Here is a 14,252-nt window from a genome sequence, read left to right as displayed (position 1 = left end):
AGTGATACTGGCCAAATTATATTGTGTGCATGTATGAATATATAACAACTAATTCCACCATTATGTAAAATGAAAATTTTTTTAGTAAAAAGAATGTGGAGAAAAAAAGCCATGTAAGAAAAAAAAGTGACTGTGAACTTGAGGAGCTGAGCCTGGGTACACGCCTGTAACACCACTAATCCAGAGCCTGAGGCTAAGGCAGGAGGACAGTAAATTTGAGGCCAGTCTGAGAAAATCAGTGTGGCTGTGTCTCAAAATAAAAAGGGCTGGAGATGTAACTCAGTAGTAGAATGCCCTGCTCAATCCCCACTACTACCAAAAAAAAAAAAAAAAAAAAAAAAGAAGGTATGTGTTTTTTAAAAAATTAATGTATTATTTAAATGAAACCTGTGAAGAGCATGGTAAAAGTAAGGTTATATATTATTAATTCTTATCAGAAAGAGACATACATTTGCTAAATACTATAATGATAACCACTGATAGTAAAGAATTAGCATATAGAACTTCTAAGGTTTTAAGAGGAAAAGATGCATGTTTTAGATGCATGTTATTTTTATACAGAACATATTTGTTCTGCATTTTACAGTTTACAAAAGCTTTTGTATATACTCTTTTCTTTTATTGTTAACATTGCAAGTGAGACATTATTCCTTCTTCTTAGAAAAGAAAACTCAGTCTCAATGGGATTAAATGATTTGCCTAAGATTTTTATAGCTAAAAAAGAAAATAATATGCATCTAAAATATCTCAATAAATATCAAAGTGGTTAAACTTCAAATGGTATGATTAGATTTTCACTATAGTGTAAACATTCTTATAATAATTTTATCAGTTTAAAAAACTGAATCAATCAAAGCAAAGCAAATATGTCAGAGAAATTATAAATAAAATCTTACTTAGTTTCGCCGTCTGATACAGCCACAACTCTAGCTTCTTCAAGGTGAGGCCAATTAACAAAAACAGACTTTCCAAGCACCGATGAAGCTATATTTTCTACACTCTTAAAGTAAGAGCAGAAAAATTAATTCATGCATTAGGTCCAAGAGAAAACTTTATACAGGGAAAATTTTCCATTTAAGTGTTTACATTTTTTGTAAAATGAACAAGGTTGGATTAGTAATGTTACAAAATTCCATCTACTAGTAAAATTCTATGATGCTAACCATTAGATTCATAAATGTTTTGCTTATTTTTCTAATAGGAATTGAGGAAAGTGAAAAGAACAGCAGAAATGTCTATAAAAGGGCTATTCATTGCTTTATATCAACAAATATTTAAAAAATTAAGAAATAGGATCTTATTTCAGTTTGTGGGAGTATAATGAGAGAAAAAACAAAAAACAAAAAACATTACACTAAAAGTCAAGAGACACGTTCCAAATTTGGGTTCTACTTCTTTTTTAGGTATAAAAATCTCGGGCAAATCATTTAATCCCATTGAGACTGAGTTTTCTTTTCTAAGAAGAAGGAATAACGTCTCACTTGCAATGTTAACAATAAAAGAAAAGAGTATATACAAAAGCTTTTGTAAACTGTAAAATGCAGAACAAATATATTCTGTATAAAAAATAACTTAAGTAAAAATTCTAGTTTTAGGGGCTGTGGCTGTGGCTCAGTGGGCAAGGCACTAGGTTTGATCTCAGCACCACATAAAAATAAATAAATAAAATAAAGATATTGTGTCCAGCTACAACTAAGTTTTTTTTTTTAAATCTAGTTTTAAAAAAACTATATTATTGGGCTGGGATGTGGCTCAAGCGGTAGCGCGCTCGCCTGGCATGTGTGGGGCGCTGGGTTTGATCCTCAGCACCACATACAAATAAAAATAAAGATGTTGTGTCCACCGAAAACTAAAAAATAAACATTAAAAATTCTCTCTCTTTAAAAAAAACCCATATTATTTAATTTGTACATATAAGTTAGAGAACAACTTTGTGGTGGAAACTTAAGTTTAAATACAACTTATTCCTTTTTTTTTTGGCTTATTATCCTTAATTTTTTAACAAAATTTTTTTAACAATACAGATGACTATTTGAGACTTTTTATAGTAATTTAATTTTGATACTTGAATATTTGTTAAAATGAACATAGTAAACAACAGACTAACTATTCAAATGGAATTTAAGTTTTGGGGCTAGGGTTGTGGTTCAGTGGTAGGCAGAGCGCCTGCCTAGCATGCATGAGGCACTGGGTTCGATCCTCAGCACCACATAAAAATAAAATCTTGTGTCTACCTAAAACTAAAAAATAAATATTTAAAAAAGTTTCAATATTAGAATGAGACTCCCTCAATTATTCTTTTTTAAAAAATATTTATTTTTTGGATGTAGATGGACACAACACAATGCCTTTATTTTTATGTGGTGCTGAGGATTGAACCCGGGTCCCGCCCGTGCTAGGCGAGCGTTCTACCACTGAGCCACAATCTCAGCCCATATTCTTTTTTAAAAAATATTTATTTTTTAGATGTAGATGGACACAATACCTTTATTTTATTTATTTATTTTTATGTGGTATTGAGGATCGAACCCAGGGCCTCACATATGCTAGGTGAGTGCTCTACCGCTAAGCCACAATCCCAGCCCCCCTCAATTATTCTTTTCCCTTTTATACATCTATTTCTGATTTTATTCTTCAAGTCTTTCGGTTTTTTAAGAAAGTGTCCTCTTTTTCTAGATTTTTTCATTTAAGATCTAGATAAAACCTTTTATTACTTCATATGGGGTCCTGTTATCATATACACCCTTTTCTGCTACAGTGGTTTGTCACTTCCTTCTCCATTAGCTCTATCTTCCTTCTTTGTACAGATTTTGCTGGATGTTTCTTCTTTACATACAGTTGTTTCTGTCCCTCTTTTCAATGATAAACTTTTTATTCAAGGGCTTTGTACCTGCTATTGATATTTCCTATTTACCTAGCATTAGTCTAGTCTTTAGGAATTGAACTTCTGCCTCCACCAATCTACTGGAATGAAATTCTCTAAGGCCAACATCAATGCTCAAATTCAAAGACCTGACTTTAGTTTTTATTTTTCTTCTAACTTAGGAAGCATACAGCCCCTGTTCCATGATTTTGTGATACTACTTAACTTGGAATCATTCTTTTGTATCTACGACTCTACTTTTTACTTTTTGATACCCAATAGCAATGGGTATTAAACCCAGGGTTTTATGCATACTAGGCAAATATTTTTACCAAGGAGCTACATTCCTAGACCTTTTAAATTGTATGTTGAGACAGAGTCTTGACAAGTCGTCCAGGTTGGCCACAAACTTGAGATCCTCCCAAGTAGCCAGGCTCACTATGTTACTTTTATTGGCTCTTTTGCACCCTATATAACTGTGGGTAATGTTGAGACCATGAATGCTCGGTGAAGCTTTTCTTTGAGGAAATGAGTCTCGAGGCCTAAGCTATCAATTTTCTGTTGACAGCTTGTAGAATCCTATCTCTCTTTGCTCAAGCTCCAGGCATTTAACTGTGAATAAACAGCCTTTCTTATCTGAGTTTTTCCATCTGAACTACAATACAAATAAAAAATAACTTAATTATTTTCTTGATTTTTCTAAGAATGGTTCATAACTAGCATCATTCTAAATGTAGTAGAAGATAAGTTAATTTATTGCAGACAATGAGTGCCTTAGGGCATTAGGGCTTTTATCACTTGTGAAACATTGTTTAAGAAAAGCTGGCAGGCTGAAGTTGTGGCTCAGTAGTAGATTGTGTGAGCCTAGCGTGTGTGAGGCACTAGGTTTGATTCTCAGCACCACATAAAAAATAAAATAAAGATATTGTGTCCATCTACAGCTGAAAATATTAAAAAAGAAAAGAAAAGCTGGCAAAGCAGTTCCAGTTAAATGTCCTAGTACCACTATAAATATTCATCAATATTCATCATTAATCATCCTAAACCAGCAATTCCTCTTTTAACTTTTCTATCCAGTAAACTACAATTATTCCCTAGTAGCTTAGATAGCTCAGTAATATCTACTGTTTTCTTTCTCTTTTTACCCTCTGTATTTGAACAAATAATAAAACTTGTCAATTTATCTTGCTCATTTAATCTATTGCCACTTCCACAGTTTAGGCCCTTATAACCTAAACACAGTGCTATAGTTTCTGAACTAGCAAACTTTCCCATTTTCTTCCGTTGCTCTTTTGTGCAATTTAGTCTTTGATAATACCACCAAATTAATCTTTATGAAAATATTTATTTCAATATAATAGTCATGGGAAAAAAAAACCCTCCAAATTTCTTAGCCTGGTATTCAAAGTCCTCTATAGTATCTGGCCTCAATCTGTTTTTTCAACCTTATCATCCACTATTTCCCATAAGTCCTCCGTTTCAGTCAAGTTTAGTCCTTCTCATATCACATTTATTTTAAAATAAGAAAAAGTATTAAATAATTTACATTCAAAAAGGTTAAAAGACTAACACAATTTATCATATACTTATTTTTTACTAAAAATTCCCAGTTTGTGATACTTCTTTCAACTAGCCTGACTTTCCCCTCCTTTTCTCCTCTTTGCCCTAATATGTCTTTTGAACCTGGCTCAAGACTATTTTCATCTGCATGCAAGTCTGTACTTAACCTTTGGCTTATATAGTTCATCTCCTTCCAAAGTTCCTGGAGTACATTTTTGCTCACTGTGCTACAATTATACAGGTTCTTAAACTGTTATTTAATTAGTGTAAATGTTTCTTTGCTTCATCCTTATTTAGAATGTGAACCTCTGGAGTATAGCACATTATACATCATTGGTAAACACCTTGGTGACTACAAACATTTTTATCCATAATAAGCACCGAATAAATAAATGATGAATGAAATACTTACAAGTTCATCTGATTCTATATTCACTAAGATTTCCAACATCATGTTTTCTCCACGACTGCTTTGCTGGAATACTTGAACACCACTTTTTTTCAAAAAAAACTTTAAAAGAATTCAAAGAATTTGATTTTAATTCTTTCTCCATAAGCAGTTCACATTATAATAAAGTGAAAAGGTTCTGAATTAAATAGCCACTGACTTTATGTTTGATGTGTTTCAGAGTTGGGAATCCGCAGAAATATAATGCCTTCTGGTCAACTCTGGTTATTTTGTTCTTGTTTATGTCCACACGCCAAGCATCTAATGATATTATTTTGTACCTAGAAAATAAATCAAGGTATTTAATTTAAAATTCAAACATTAGGACTGGGGTTGTGGCTCAGGGGTAAAGTGCTCGCCTAGCACATGCGAGGCCCTGGGTTGGATCCTCAGCACCACATATAAATAAATAAAATAAACGTATTGTGTCCAACTACAACTAAAAAATAAATATTAAAAAAATAAAATAAAATTCAAACATGACAAGCACAGTTTTTCAACATTACCTTAATTATTTCCCAAGAATTATTCTGACTTTTAGAGAAGGGAATGACAATTAGTTCTTTTAGACAAATAGAATACTGGGAAGGATATCCTAGTTTCTCTGTTGTTACTGGTCTAGATACAAGCATGAACTTTTCCTTCAGAAACTTAAATCTATATGAATAACTGATTTATAAAATAAAGAAAACACAAATCTCTATATTGTTCATGTCTCAAAATCCAAGATGAAAAATTAACATTTTATAATAACTACCTTATTGTCCTACTTGCTTTAACAAGAGGAAATATTACACTGAGAGATGTTCACTTTATTTGCAACTCAACTACCTTCCGGATAGATTATTTGCAGGGAAGATAAGAGAAAAAACTCCATATGAGTGGCATATGCCTGTAGTTCCAGAGACTCTGGAGGCTGAGGTAAAAAGAATCATCAAGTTTGAGGCCAGTCCAAGCAGCAGAGTGAGACCCTCTCAAAATAAATAATAAAAACAATAAAATGTAATTCAGTAGTAAATTTCTCTGGGTTCAATCCCCAGTACCAAAAAAGAAAAGAGAAAATAGACATTTTAATTAAGAAGAGAAAACATGGGTCTGAGGTAATAAGAATGAATCTTTTACTTTTCTTCTTTCGAGTTAGGTGGTTGGTGGTACAAGAGGCCAAGTTAGAGCATATCAAATAATGCTGGCAGCAGAGACACTGACAATGAAAAAAAAAATTCAAAACAAAAATCCTCTACAGTGACTCAATAGACAGAGACATACATTAGGAAGAAAAAACATAAAATTTTAACAGAAGAAAAGAGGGTAGAATCTGACCAAAGTGGAGAAATGTAGGAACAAGTGTTAGAGATGCTGAAATCCCTGCAAGTTGGATAAAATCCATTTAATTATGTTTTGTTTTTTTAAAGTTTTAAATTATTTTATTTTATTTATTTTTATGTGTTGCTGAGGATTGAACCCTGCACCTTACATGTGCTAGGCAAATGCTCTACTGCTGAACCACAACCCCAGCCCTTGTTTTGTTTGTTTTGAGTCAGGGTCTTGCTATGTTGCTTAGGCTGGTGTCAAATTCTTGGGCTCAAGTGATTCTTCTACCTCGGCTTTCTGAGTTCCTGGCAATACAGTCACATGACATCACACCCAGCTCATTAATAATCAATTGACTCTGTCATAAACTATTTGTTCATTCTCCAAAATAGATATTCAAAACTGTTTTGGTGTCAGAGGGCTCTTTGTTGTTGAAAAATTACCACATAACCTTACCTTGTACAACATCGTTCTATGGCAGGGAACTTTTCTGGCCACGGAGAAGGGTAGGTAAACTCTGTGTCTCTATCATACCAGCACATTAGACACTCACTATGTTGGTTTCTTTTCCTCTCTTCCTTTTTGAGGGAGTGGTTACATGTCTCCATGGCTTCCAACAATCGCTTCTGAATGTAAAGAATGAAAAGAAGGATTAAAAGTTTTAAAATTCCATAATCTCAATGTACCGAATAAATACTTTTTCTTCCATGTAGAATCACTATTTGTGTGCTTGAAAAACAAAATCTTAACTACTGAAACTCTTCCAATTTCTTACATAAAAATGCGATATGCTCTTCATTGCTTCATAGAGATCTAGCATACTGCTGCCACTGCAAATTCCTCTGAAACTATTACTCCAATAGTAGCCACTAAAGTGCAGATAAAAATAGCAGCAGTGAATCAAATTTTATTTTATTTTGTGGGACTATAAATTGAACCTAGGGCCTTGCACATACAATATAAACATCACTGCACTAGTCCCAGCTCAAGAATTAAATTTTAAACATAAACTTATAATATCATAAATCATGCAGTATTATTTTTTTACTTTACAAATTTTGCAGTGGCATAGCAACTGTCCACCTTTCTAAATTAACTTACAAATTTAACATAATTCCAATCAAAATAACAATAGTTTAAAATATATGTAAACTTTTTAGCCAGACATGGTGGTGCATGACTGTAATTCTAGTGATTTGATAAGCTAAGAAAGGAGAATTATAAGATTGAGGCCAGCCTCAGCAATTTAGTGAGACTCTATCTCAAAATAAAAAATAAAAAGGGCTGGTAGTGCACCTCTGAGTTCAATCCCCATAATGAAAAAACAAAAACAAAAACAAATTGCTTTTTTAAGAGGACAAAATTGTAACAATGTTCACATAGAAGAATGTGTGAATACTAAAAAAGAATTTGGGGGCTGGTGATGTGGCTTAATCGGTAGTGCGCTCGCCTGGCATGCGTGCGGCCCGGGTTCGATCCTCAGCACCACATACAAAGATGTTGTGTCTGCCGAAAACTAAAAAATAAATATTAAAAAATTCTCTCTCTCTCTCTCTCTCTCTCTCTTTTTAAAAAAAAAAAGAATTTGGGATGAGTCTTACCAGATCCTATCCATTATAAAGCCATTATAATAAAAACAGATGAGAAGAACAGAAAAGAGTTAAAAGTGAATTCCAAGATACTTCAAACATAGGAATTCAGATATTTAAGTAATGATGTTGTCATTATTGACTTAACTATCCAGTTATTAAAAAGACACATACACATAAAAGTATTAAGAGAAAATCTAAAATATTGATGATTTAGAGCAATAAGCTCTTTTTTTTGAAATTTTTTATTTGTTTTAATTAGTTATACATGACAGTAATTAGTTATACATGACAGCAATTAAGTTCTTTTTGAAGCAGAAAAAGTCTAACACCTTTAAGGAAAAAGATATTTTGAAGTAAAAGAAAGTGTTTGTAACAGAAGATACTATATAACAAATCAGTAGACAAATGTGATAATGAAAACACTACTCTTAACATACAAATTTACTTAAAAAACTCAAAAAGAAGAGAAATGAAGGAGAGAATACAAACAAGTATAAACAGGTAATTTACAAAAGAGAAAATGTAAAGGGTGAACATACACAAAACTACACTCAAAAAAACAAAACAAAACAGACATATAGGCCAAAGAAACAAACTAGAGAGTGCAAAAATAAATCCAGGATTTATAATCAACTAATCTTTGAAAGGGTGCCAAGAACAAACAACAGGAATAGGATAGTCTCTTCAATAAACAGTAGTGGAAAAATTAGATATCCACATGAAGAAAAATGAGACTGGATCCTTATCTTACATCATTAACAAAGAAATCAACTAAAAATGGATTAATGACTTAAATATCTAAGCTATAAAATAATGAGAAGAAAACAAGGTAAATCCTTCTTGACACAGTATGGGAAATGATTTTTTGGATATGATTGAAAAAGCACAGGCAACAAAAGCAAAAACAGACAAGTGGGACTGCAGCAAACTAAATAAAATGTGTGCATAGCAAAGGAAATAACAAAGCCAAGAGACAATTTATGGAATGGGAGAAAACATTTGCAAACTATATAGCTCTTAAAGAGGTACAATCCAAAAATATATTAGAAACTCAGTATAAATATATATCAACTCATTAGCAACAAAACAAAAACTGACAAAAATCAGAAAAGTGGGGACTAGGATTGTAGCTTAGCAGTAGAGAGCTCTCCTAGAATGTATGAGGCCCTGGGTTCGATCCTCAGCACCACATAAGAATAAATAAAATAAAGATATTGTGTCCATCTACAACTAAAAATATATTTTAAAAAAATCAGGAAAGGATCTGAATAGATATTTTTCCAAAGAAGACACACAGAATTGGAGTGTAGCTCAGTGGTAGAGTGCTTGCTTAGTAAGTAGCAGGCATTAGGCCCTAGGTTCACCTGCCCAAAACATGCATAGAACAGCAGGAAAATGAAAAAATGTTCAACATTACTAATAATCAAAGAAATGAAAAATAAAACTACAATGAGATATCATCTTATTTCTATTAGGATGGATATTATTAAAAAGTTAAAGACAAAAGCTATTATTGGTGAGGATAAAGAAAGAGCCCTTTATACTGCTGGTAGAATGTAAGTTAGTATAGTCATTATGGTAAACACCATGTAGATTATTAAAAAAATTTTAAAATATTACTGTTTGATCCAGCAATCTGACAAGCAAATAAATATCCAAATAAAATAAAATAATTAACTCCCAAGTTTACTGCAGCACTGTTTATAGTAGCCAAGCTATGGAATTACCCTAAGGGTTGGTCAACAGATAAAAGGAAAAGAATATATGGTATATATACACAATGGAATTACTCAGTCTTTAAAGACAGGAAATTCTGTTGTATGTGATAACATGAATGAACCTGGGGGATATTATGCTAAGTGAAATAAGACAAACACAGAAAGATGACATGTTGCATGATATTATGTACATGTGGAATCTAAGAAGTTGAACTCTTTAGAAGCAGAGCAGAATGGTTGTTGGCAGGGGCTAGTAGGGGTGGGGAATGGGGGCAGAGGGGACAGAGAAAGGTTGGTCAAAGTGTACAAACTTTTAGTTACACAGGATGAGTAAGTTCTGGAGTATGGTGACTAAAGTTAATAAAACCGCATTGTACACTTTAAAAAATAATTTCAGATTCACAAGAAGTTGTGAATTATAGTAAAGAGCATTCCTATGCTTTCCAGTTTTCCCTAGTGATAACCTCTTATATATAAAACCATAGTATATTATCAAAACCAAGTCCCTGAGATTATTTCAATACTACTATACTACTAATTTTCTTTTTAATTTTTTTTTTGGTTATAGATGGACAACACCTTTATTTTTTAAATTTATTTTTATGTGGTACTGAGGATCAAACCCAGTGCCTCACACATGCTAGGCAAGTGCTGTACCACTGAGCCACAACTGCATCCCCAACTACTAGTTTTTACATGTCTTTTTTCACTTAAGTATGTATTTTCAGCCAAGCTTTTTATATCAATAGTTCTTTCCTTTTTTATTGCTAAGTTATTTCATTATGAGAATGCACTATGTGTTTACCCATTTACACAATAAAAGATATTTGAATTTTTTTTCTAGTTTGCAGTTATTCCAAATAAAATTGCTCTGAACATTCACACATTGGTTTTTTTGTGGACATAGTTTTCACTCCCTAGTATAAGTACTCAAGAGTGTATTGCTAGATTGTGTAGTCAATGTATGTTAAACAGCTTTACTAACTTCCCCACCTTACACACAAACAAATCAGCAAGAACATTCTGAGAAAACGGGGCAGATATTAAGGGAAGCCTGACAAATGCTCAAGCTGAAGAGGATGTGTGTTTATATGTGCAGACAAGCAGATCACATCTTAGCAACAGAGTTTGAGCAATAATCCTCCATGAGATAAAAATAATCTCTCAGTTCTGAAAATTCTATTAGTATTCTAATTGGGCAATTTCCACCATTTCACTTGAAAGAATGTACATTCTCAGTATAGTGTATTATAAATATTAATGAAGTTGAGTAGGTTTTTATTGAAATCTTTATCCTTATTTTCTGTCTTGTGCTATCATTGTGCTATCAATTCTTCAGAGAAAAGTATCAAAGTTTCTACCTATAATTGTGGATTTCTCTCTTTCTTCCTCAATTCTGAGTTTTTGTTTCACGTTGAAACTGTTATTAGGTGCATATGTATTTAGGATTTTTCTGTCTTTTCTTCCTTTCTTTTTTTTTGATTCTGGGGATCAAACTTAGGACCTCGCACATATTAGACAAGTACTTTATCACCAAGCTATATGTCCAGTTCCTATGCCTTGATGAACTGATTGCCTCTCTTATCATAAGAAATATCCCTCTTTATCTCTGGTTATATTTTTTGTTCTGAAGTTATTTACTTTGTCTAATATTAGTAAAGCCATTCCAGCCTTATCATTAATATACATTGAAGTTTTGAGTACACAATGAAGAGTGGCTAAGTCTCAAACAAAATATAAGTGGTGATGAAAATCAACTGCTTATTAACTTAAGTGAAATAATGTCTGCTTAAGAATGTATATAATTATTACATGCACTGACCTCATCAATAAAAGGTATTAATACCACAGCTTCCCATTCCTGTTGTTTTCCATTTAGATCAGTTTTAAAATCAGGTGGATAATATTCTATAATTGGAGAGTCTTCACTGGTCATCAAATGCTATAAAAAATAAAATAGTATACAGAAATATAAGAAAATTAATATAGCTTTTTATAATGTATTTGTAATATTTCCTCACAAGTTACTTTGAAATTTTTAAGCAAACTAAATTTTTATTTTTAGGTATTGCAATGCACTCAGTTGCTATATTTTGATTTTCAACTATAAGAATTCCAATTTCACTACTATTGTTTACATTCCTGTTTCATTCACTTAGTTATATAGCAAACACATCTTTACTCTGAACTTTATCATTTTAAAAACTTTTCATTCTGTGAGATGTAGCCCCTAAATTCTGTTTTCTTTTTCAGGCTTCATTTCAGAAGCTTCTACTAGTCCTCCGTTAAAAAAAATAATTCTTTGTGTCCTGATTGATTCTATTAAGTAATATAACAACTGTCGTCCAGAATTAAAGAAATAAACAATTAAAATCCAAGAACTACTGAACCACTAACATCAAAGAGTCCAATAATACACATTTTTTATTATTAAAGATTTTATAACAGAGGTAGACAAAGTGTATAGATGTTTTACAAAAAGAAAGCTTAAGGAAATGAATACAGAAGAAAACAAATTTTTTTTCAAAGAAATAAAACAACATATTCCCAGCATGATATTCAAAATATTAATGAATATGGCACTTACAATGAGCAAATAAAACAATCATGGCTGTAATACACTTGCATGGTCATACTGGCCCACAGTGGCTGAATATCAAAGTTTAATATGTGCAAGGGAAGGAAAAAAAAGCATCAAAGAAACTTATAAGGGGAGACAAGAGGCTAGGATCAAGGCTTGGGTTAAGTGTCAGAATCTTTCTGACACAGCAAAAGGTATGTGTGTACATAATTCCTGGAAGCTGACCATGGAATTAGAAGAACGTACTACTGATACTCTAGAAGAACTAATGAAGTATACTTTCATGATCTGTTAGCTTAGTATAATTTTGCTGACCCTGTATTCCTCTTGTTATGTAAAATATGTTAGCATTTCAGTTTGATAAATGAAATCTTTAAAATTCAAATATACATGAGGGTAATACTGCTGATAAATTATTTATTAGAGGAATCCATGTTCTAATAGGCAGCAGGTAAGACAGAACAGGAATGAATGTGAAATGTGTAGACCAACAAGATAGCTTCTGATTTTACCTGTTTTAGTTTACTTTCTTCAGTGTATACACAAATTAAAGATGTGTTTAAAGGTGTTAAAAATGAAAAAGCTAGGCTCTAAATAGTTTATGAAGTTTTTTCATTTTTAAAACAAAACCAGCATTTAAACCAGAAATTACTTTACAAGGAGCTTGTTAAAGAAATACTGTATTTAAAATGGAAAATAAATGTATTTATCTACTAAATATATTTGTGTATTATTGTTTCTTAGATTTGGACAAGGAACTCTTAAATATTAAAAAGAACATAAAAACATTCAATTCTAAAACTCACCTGGGGCTGGGGATATAGCTCAGTTGGTAAAGTGCTTGCCTTGCATGCCCAAGGCCATGGGTTCAATCCCCAGCACCACCAAAAAAAAAAAAAATCATCTAAAACTCACCTGATAGCATGTAGGAAGTAAATTTTTGCTAGCCGCTGGAAGTACAGCAAGAAGCTGTTCAAATGGTTTAAAAGGTTTTCCTAGTTCAAAATGGATTTGGAGTGTACTGATGTTGCGGATGTCTGACAGGAAAGGTGCATAATGATAAGGATAATACCTACAAAACAAAATGAGTTTTAAGCAACTAGAAACCATGAAACAAGTCAATAATTTATATATATATATATAAGTGTGTGTGTGTGTATATATATACATATATATATATATTTCTTCTATAGCTTAATACCATATAACAATAAATTTCAAGAAAAATTAAGTATCACCCACAATTCTACCACCCAAATATAAGAAATCGGCACAGTTAGAAAATGTGGATGGCATAATGGCAAAAAGTATTATATTCATTAATTTTCAAGTGCAGTTTCAGATTTCTAAAAATCAGGTAATTGAAGAATGCATATAATGTAATGCTGCTTTTGTTCTGTTTTTGAGATGGGGTCTCAAGTGATCCTCCTGCCTCAACTTCCTTAGTGTTGGCACTACAGGTGCATGCCGCTGATCATGAATTTGTAATACTTTTTTGAATTCACAAAATGCTCATCATGAATCTTCCAGTCCATACGCTGAACAGTAATGAGGTACTCAGAGGATCTTCAGTCTTGTCAGTTGGCCCTGGGACCTTCAAGCAAGGTTCTGGGAGCAGCTGAAGGTTCTGATAAAAGCTTTAATTAGTCCATAAGGACAGAGGGAGGAATAGTGAGTCTAAGCTAATGTGGCCCTTAATGGTCAACTCTAAGAACTTTTTTATTTGAATTCATATTCATATTATTATATTTATAATAGAGATTAAAACATGCATTAATTACATACTAATTTTATTTTATATCATTCATGTTTAACTTTATATTTTAAATCATTCCATCCTTTTTTTTAAGCTATAGATGACACTATTTATTTATTTATTTATTTATTGATGGTACTGGGGATTGAACTCAATAGTAATTGGCCACTGAGCCACATCCCCAGGCATTTTTTTTGTATTTTATTTAGAGACAGGGTCTCACAAAGTTGCTTAGCGCCTTGCTTTTGCTGAGGCTGGCTTTGAACTTGTGATCCTCCTGTCTCAGCCTCCCAAACCCCTGGGATTACAGGCGTGCCCCACTGCACCCAGCTATTTATTTATTTTTATGTGGTGCTGAGGATCGAATCCAGTGTTTCACACATTGAGCCACAATCCCAGCCCCATCATTCCATCTTTAACTAT

General features: G+C 32.5%; 1 protein-coding gene across 1 annotated transcript in view; it reads right to left on the bottom strand.

The window, feature by feature from the left end:
* The window catches only part of Xrn1 (5'-3' exoribonuclease 1), a 112,110-nt gene that overhangs the window by 64,587 nt on the left and 33,271 nt on the right, over positions 1-14,252 (bottom strand). The window contains exons 14-19 of the mRNA XM_046431928.2: positions 12,989-13,145; positions 11,315-11,434; positions 6,639-6,808; positions 5,032-5,152; positions 4,836-4,934; positions 897-1,000 (exon numbers count right to left, since the gene is read on the bottom strand). Coding sequence (XP_046287884.1) covers positions 897-1,000; positions 4,836-4,934; positions 5,032-5,152; positions 6,639-6,808; positions 11,315-11,434; positions 12,989-13,145 — 771 coding nt within the window. The remainder of the gene's footprint in view (positions 1-896; positions 1,001-4,835; positions 4,935-5,031; positions 5,153-6,638; positions 6,809-11,314; positions 11,435-12,988; positions 13,146-14,252) is intronic.

This window comes from Marmota monax, unplaced genomic scaffold (assembly GCF_021218885.2).
Source record: "Marmota monax isolate L192 unplaced genomic scaffold, Marmota_monax_Labrador192_F-V1.1 WCK01_AAM20220418_F8-fsc00022, whole genome shotgun sequence".
Taxonomy (NCBI): domain Eukaryota; kingdom Metazoa; phylum Chordata; class Mammalia; order Rodentia; family Sciuridae; genus Marmota; species Marmota monax.
Note: the sequence above shows the minus strand (reverse complement) of the source record. Positions and strands in the feature narration are given on the sequence as shown.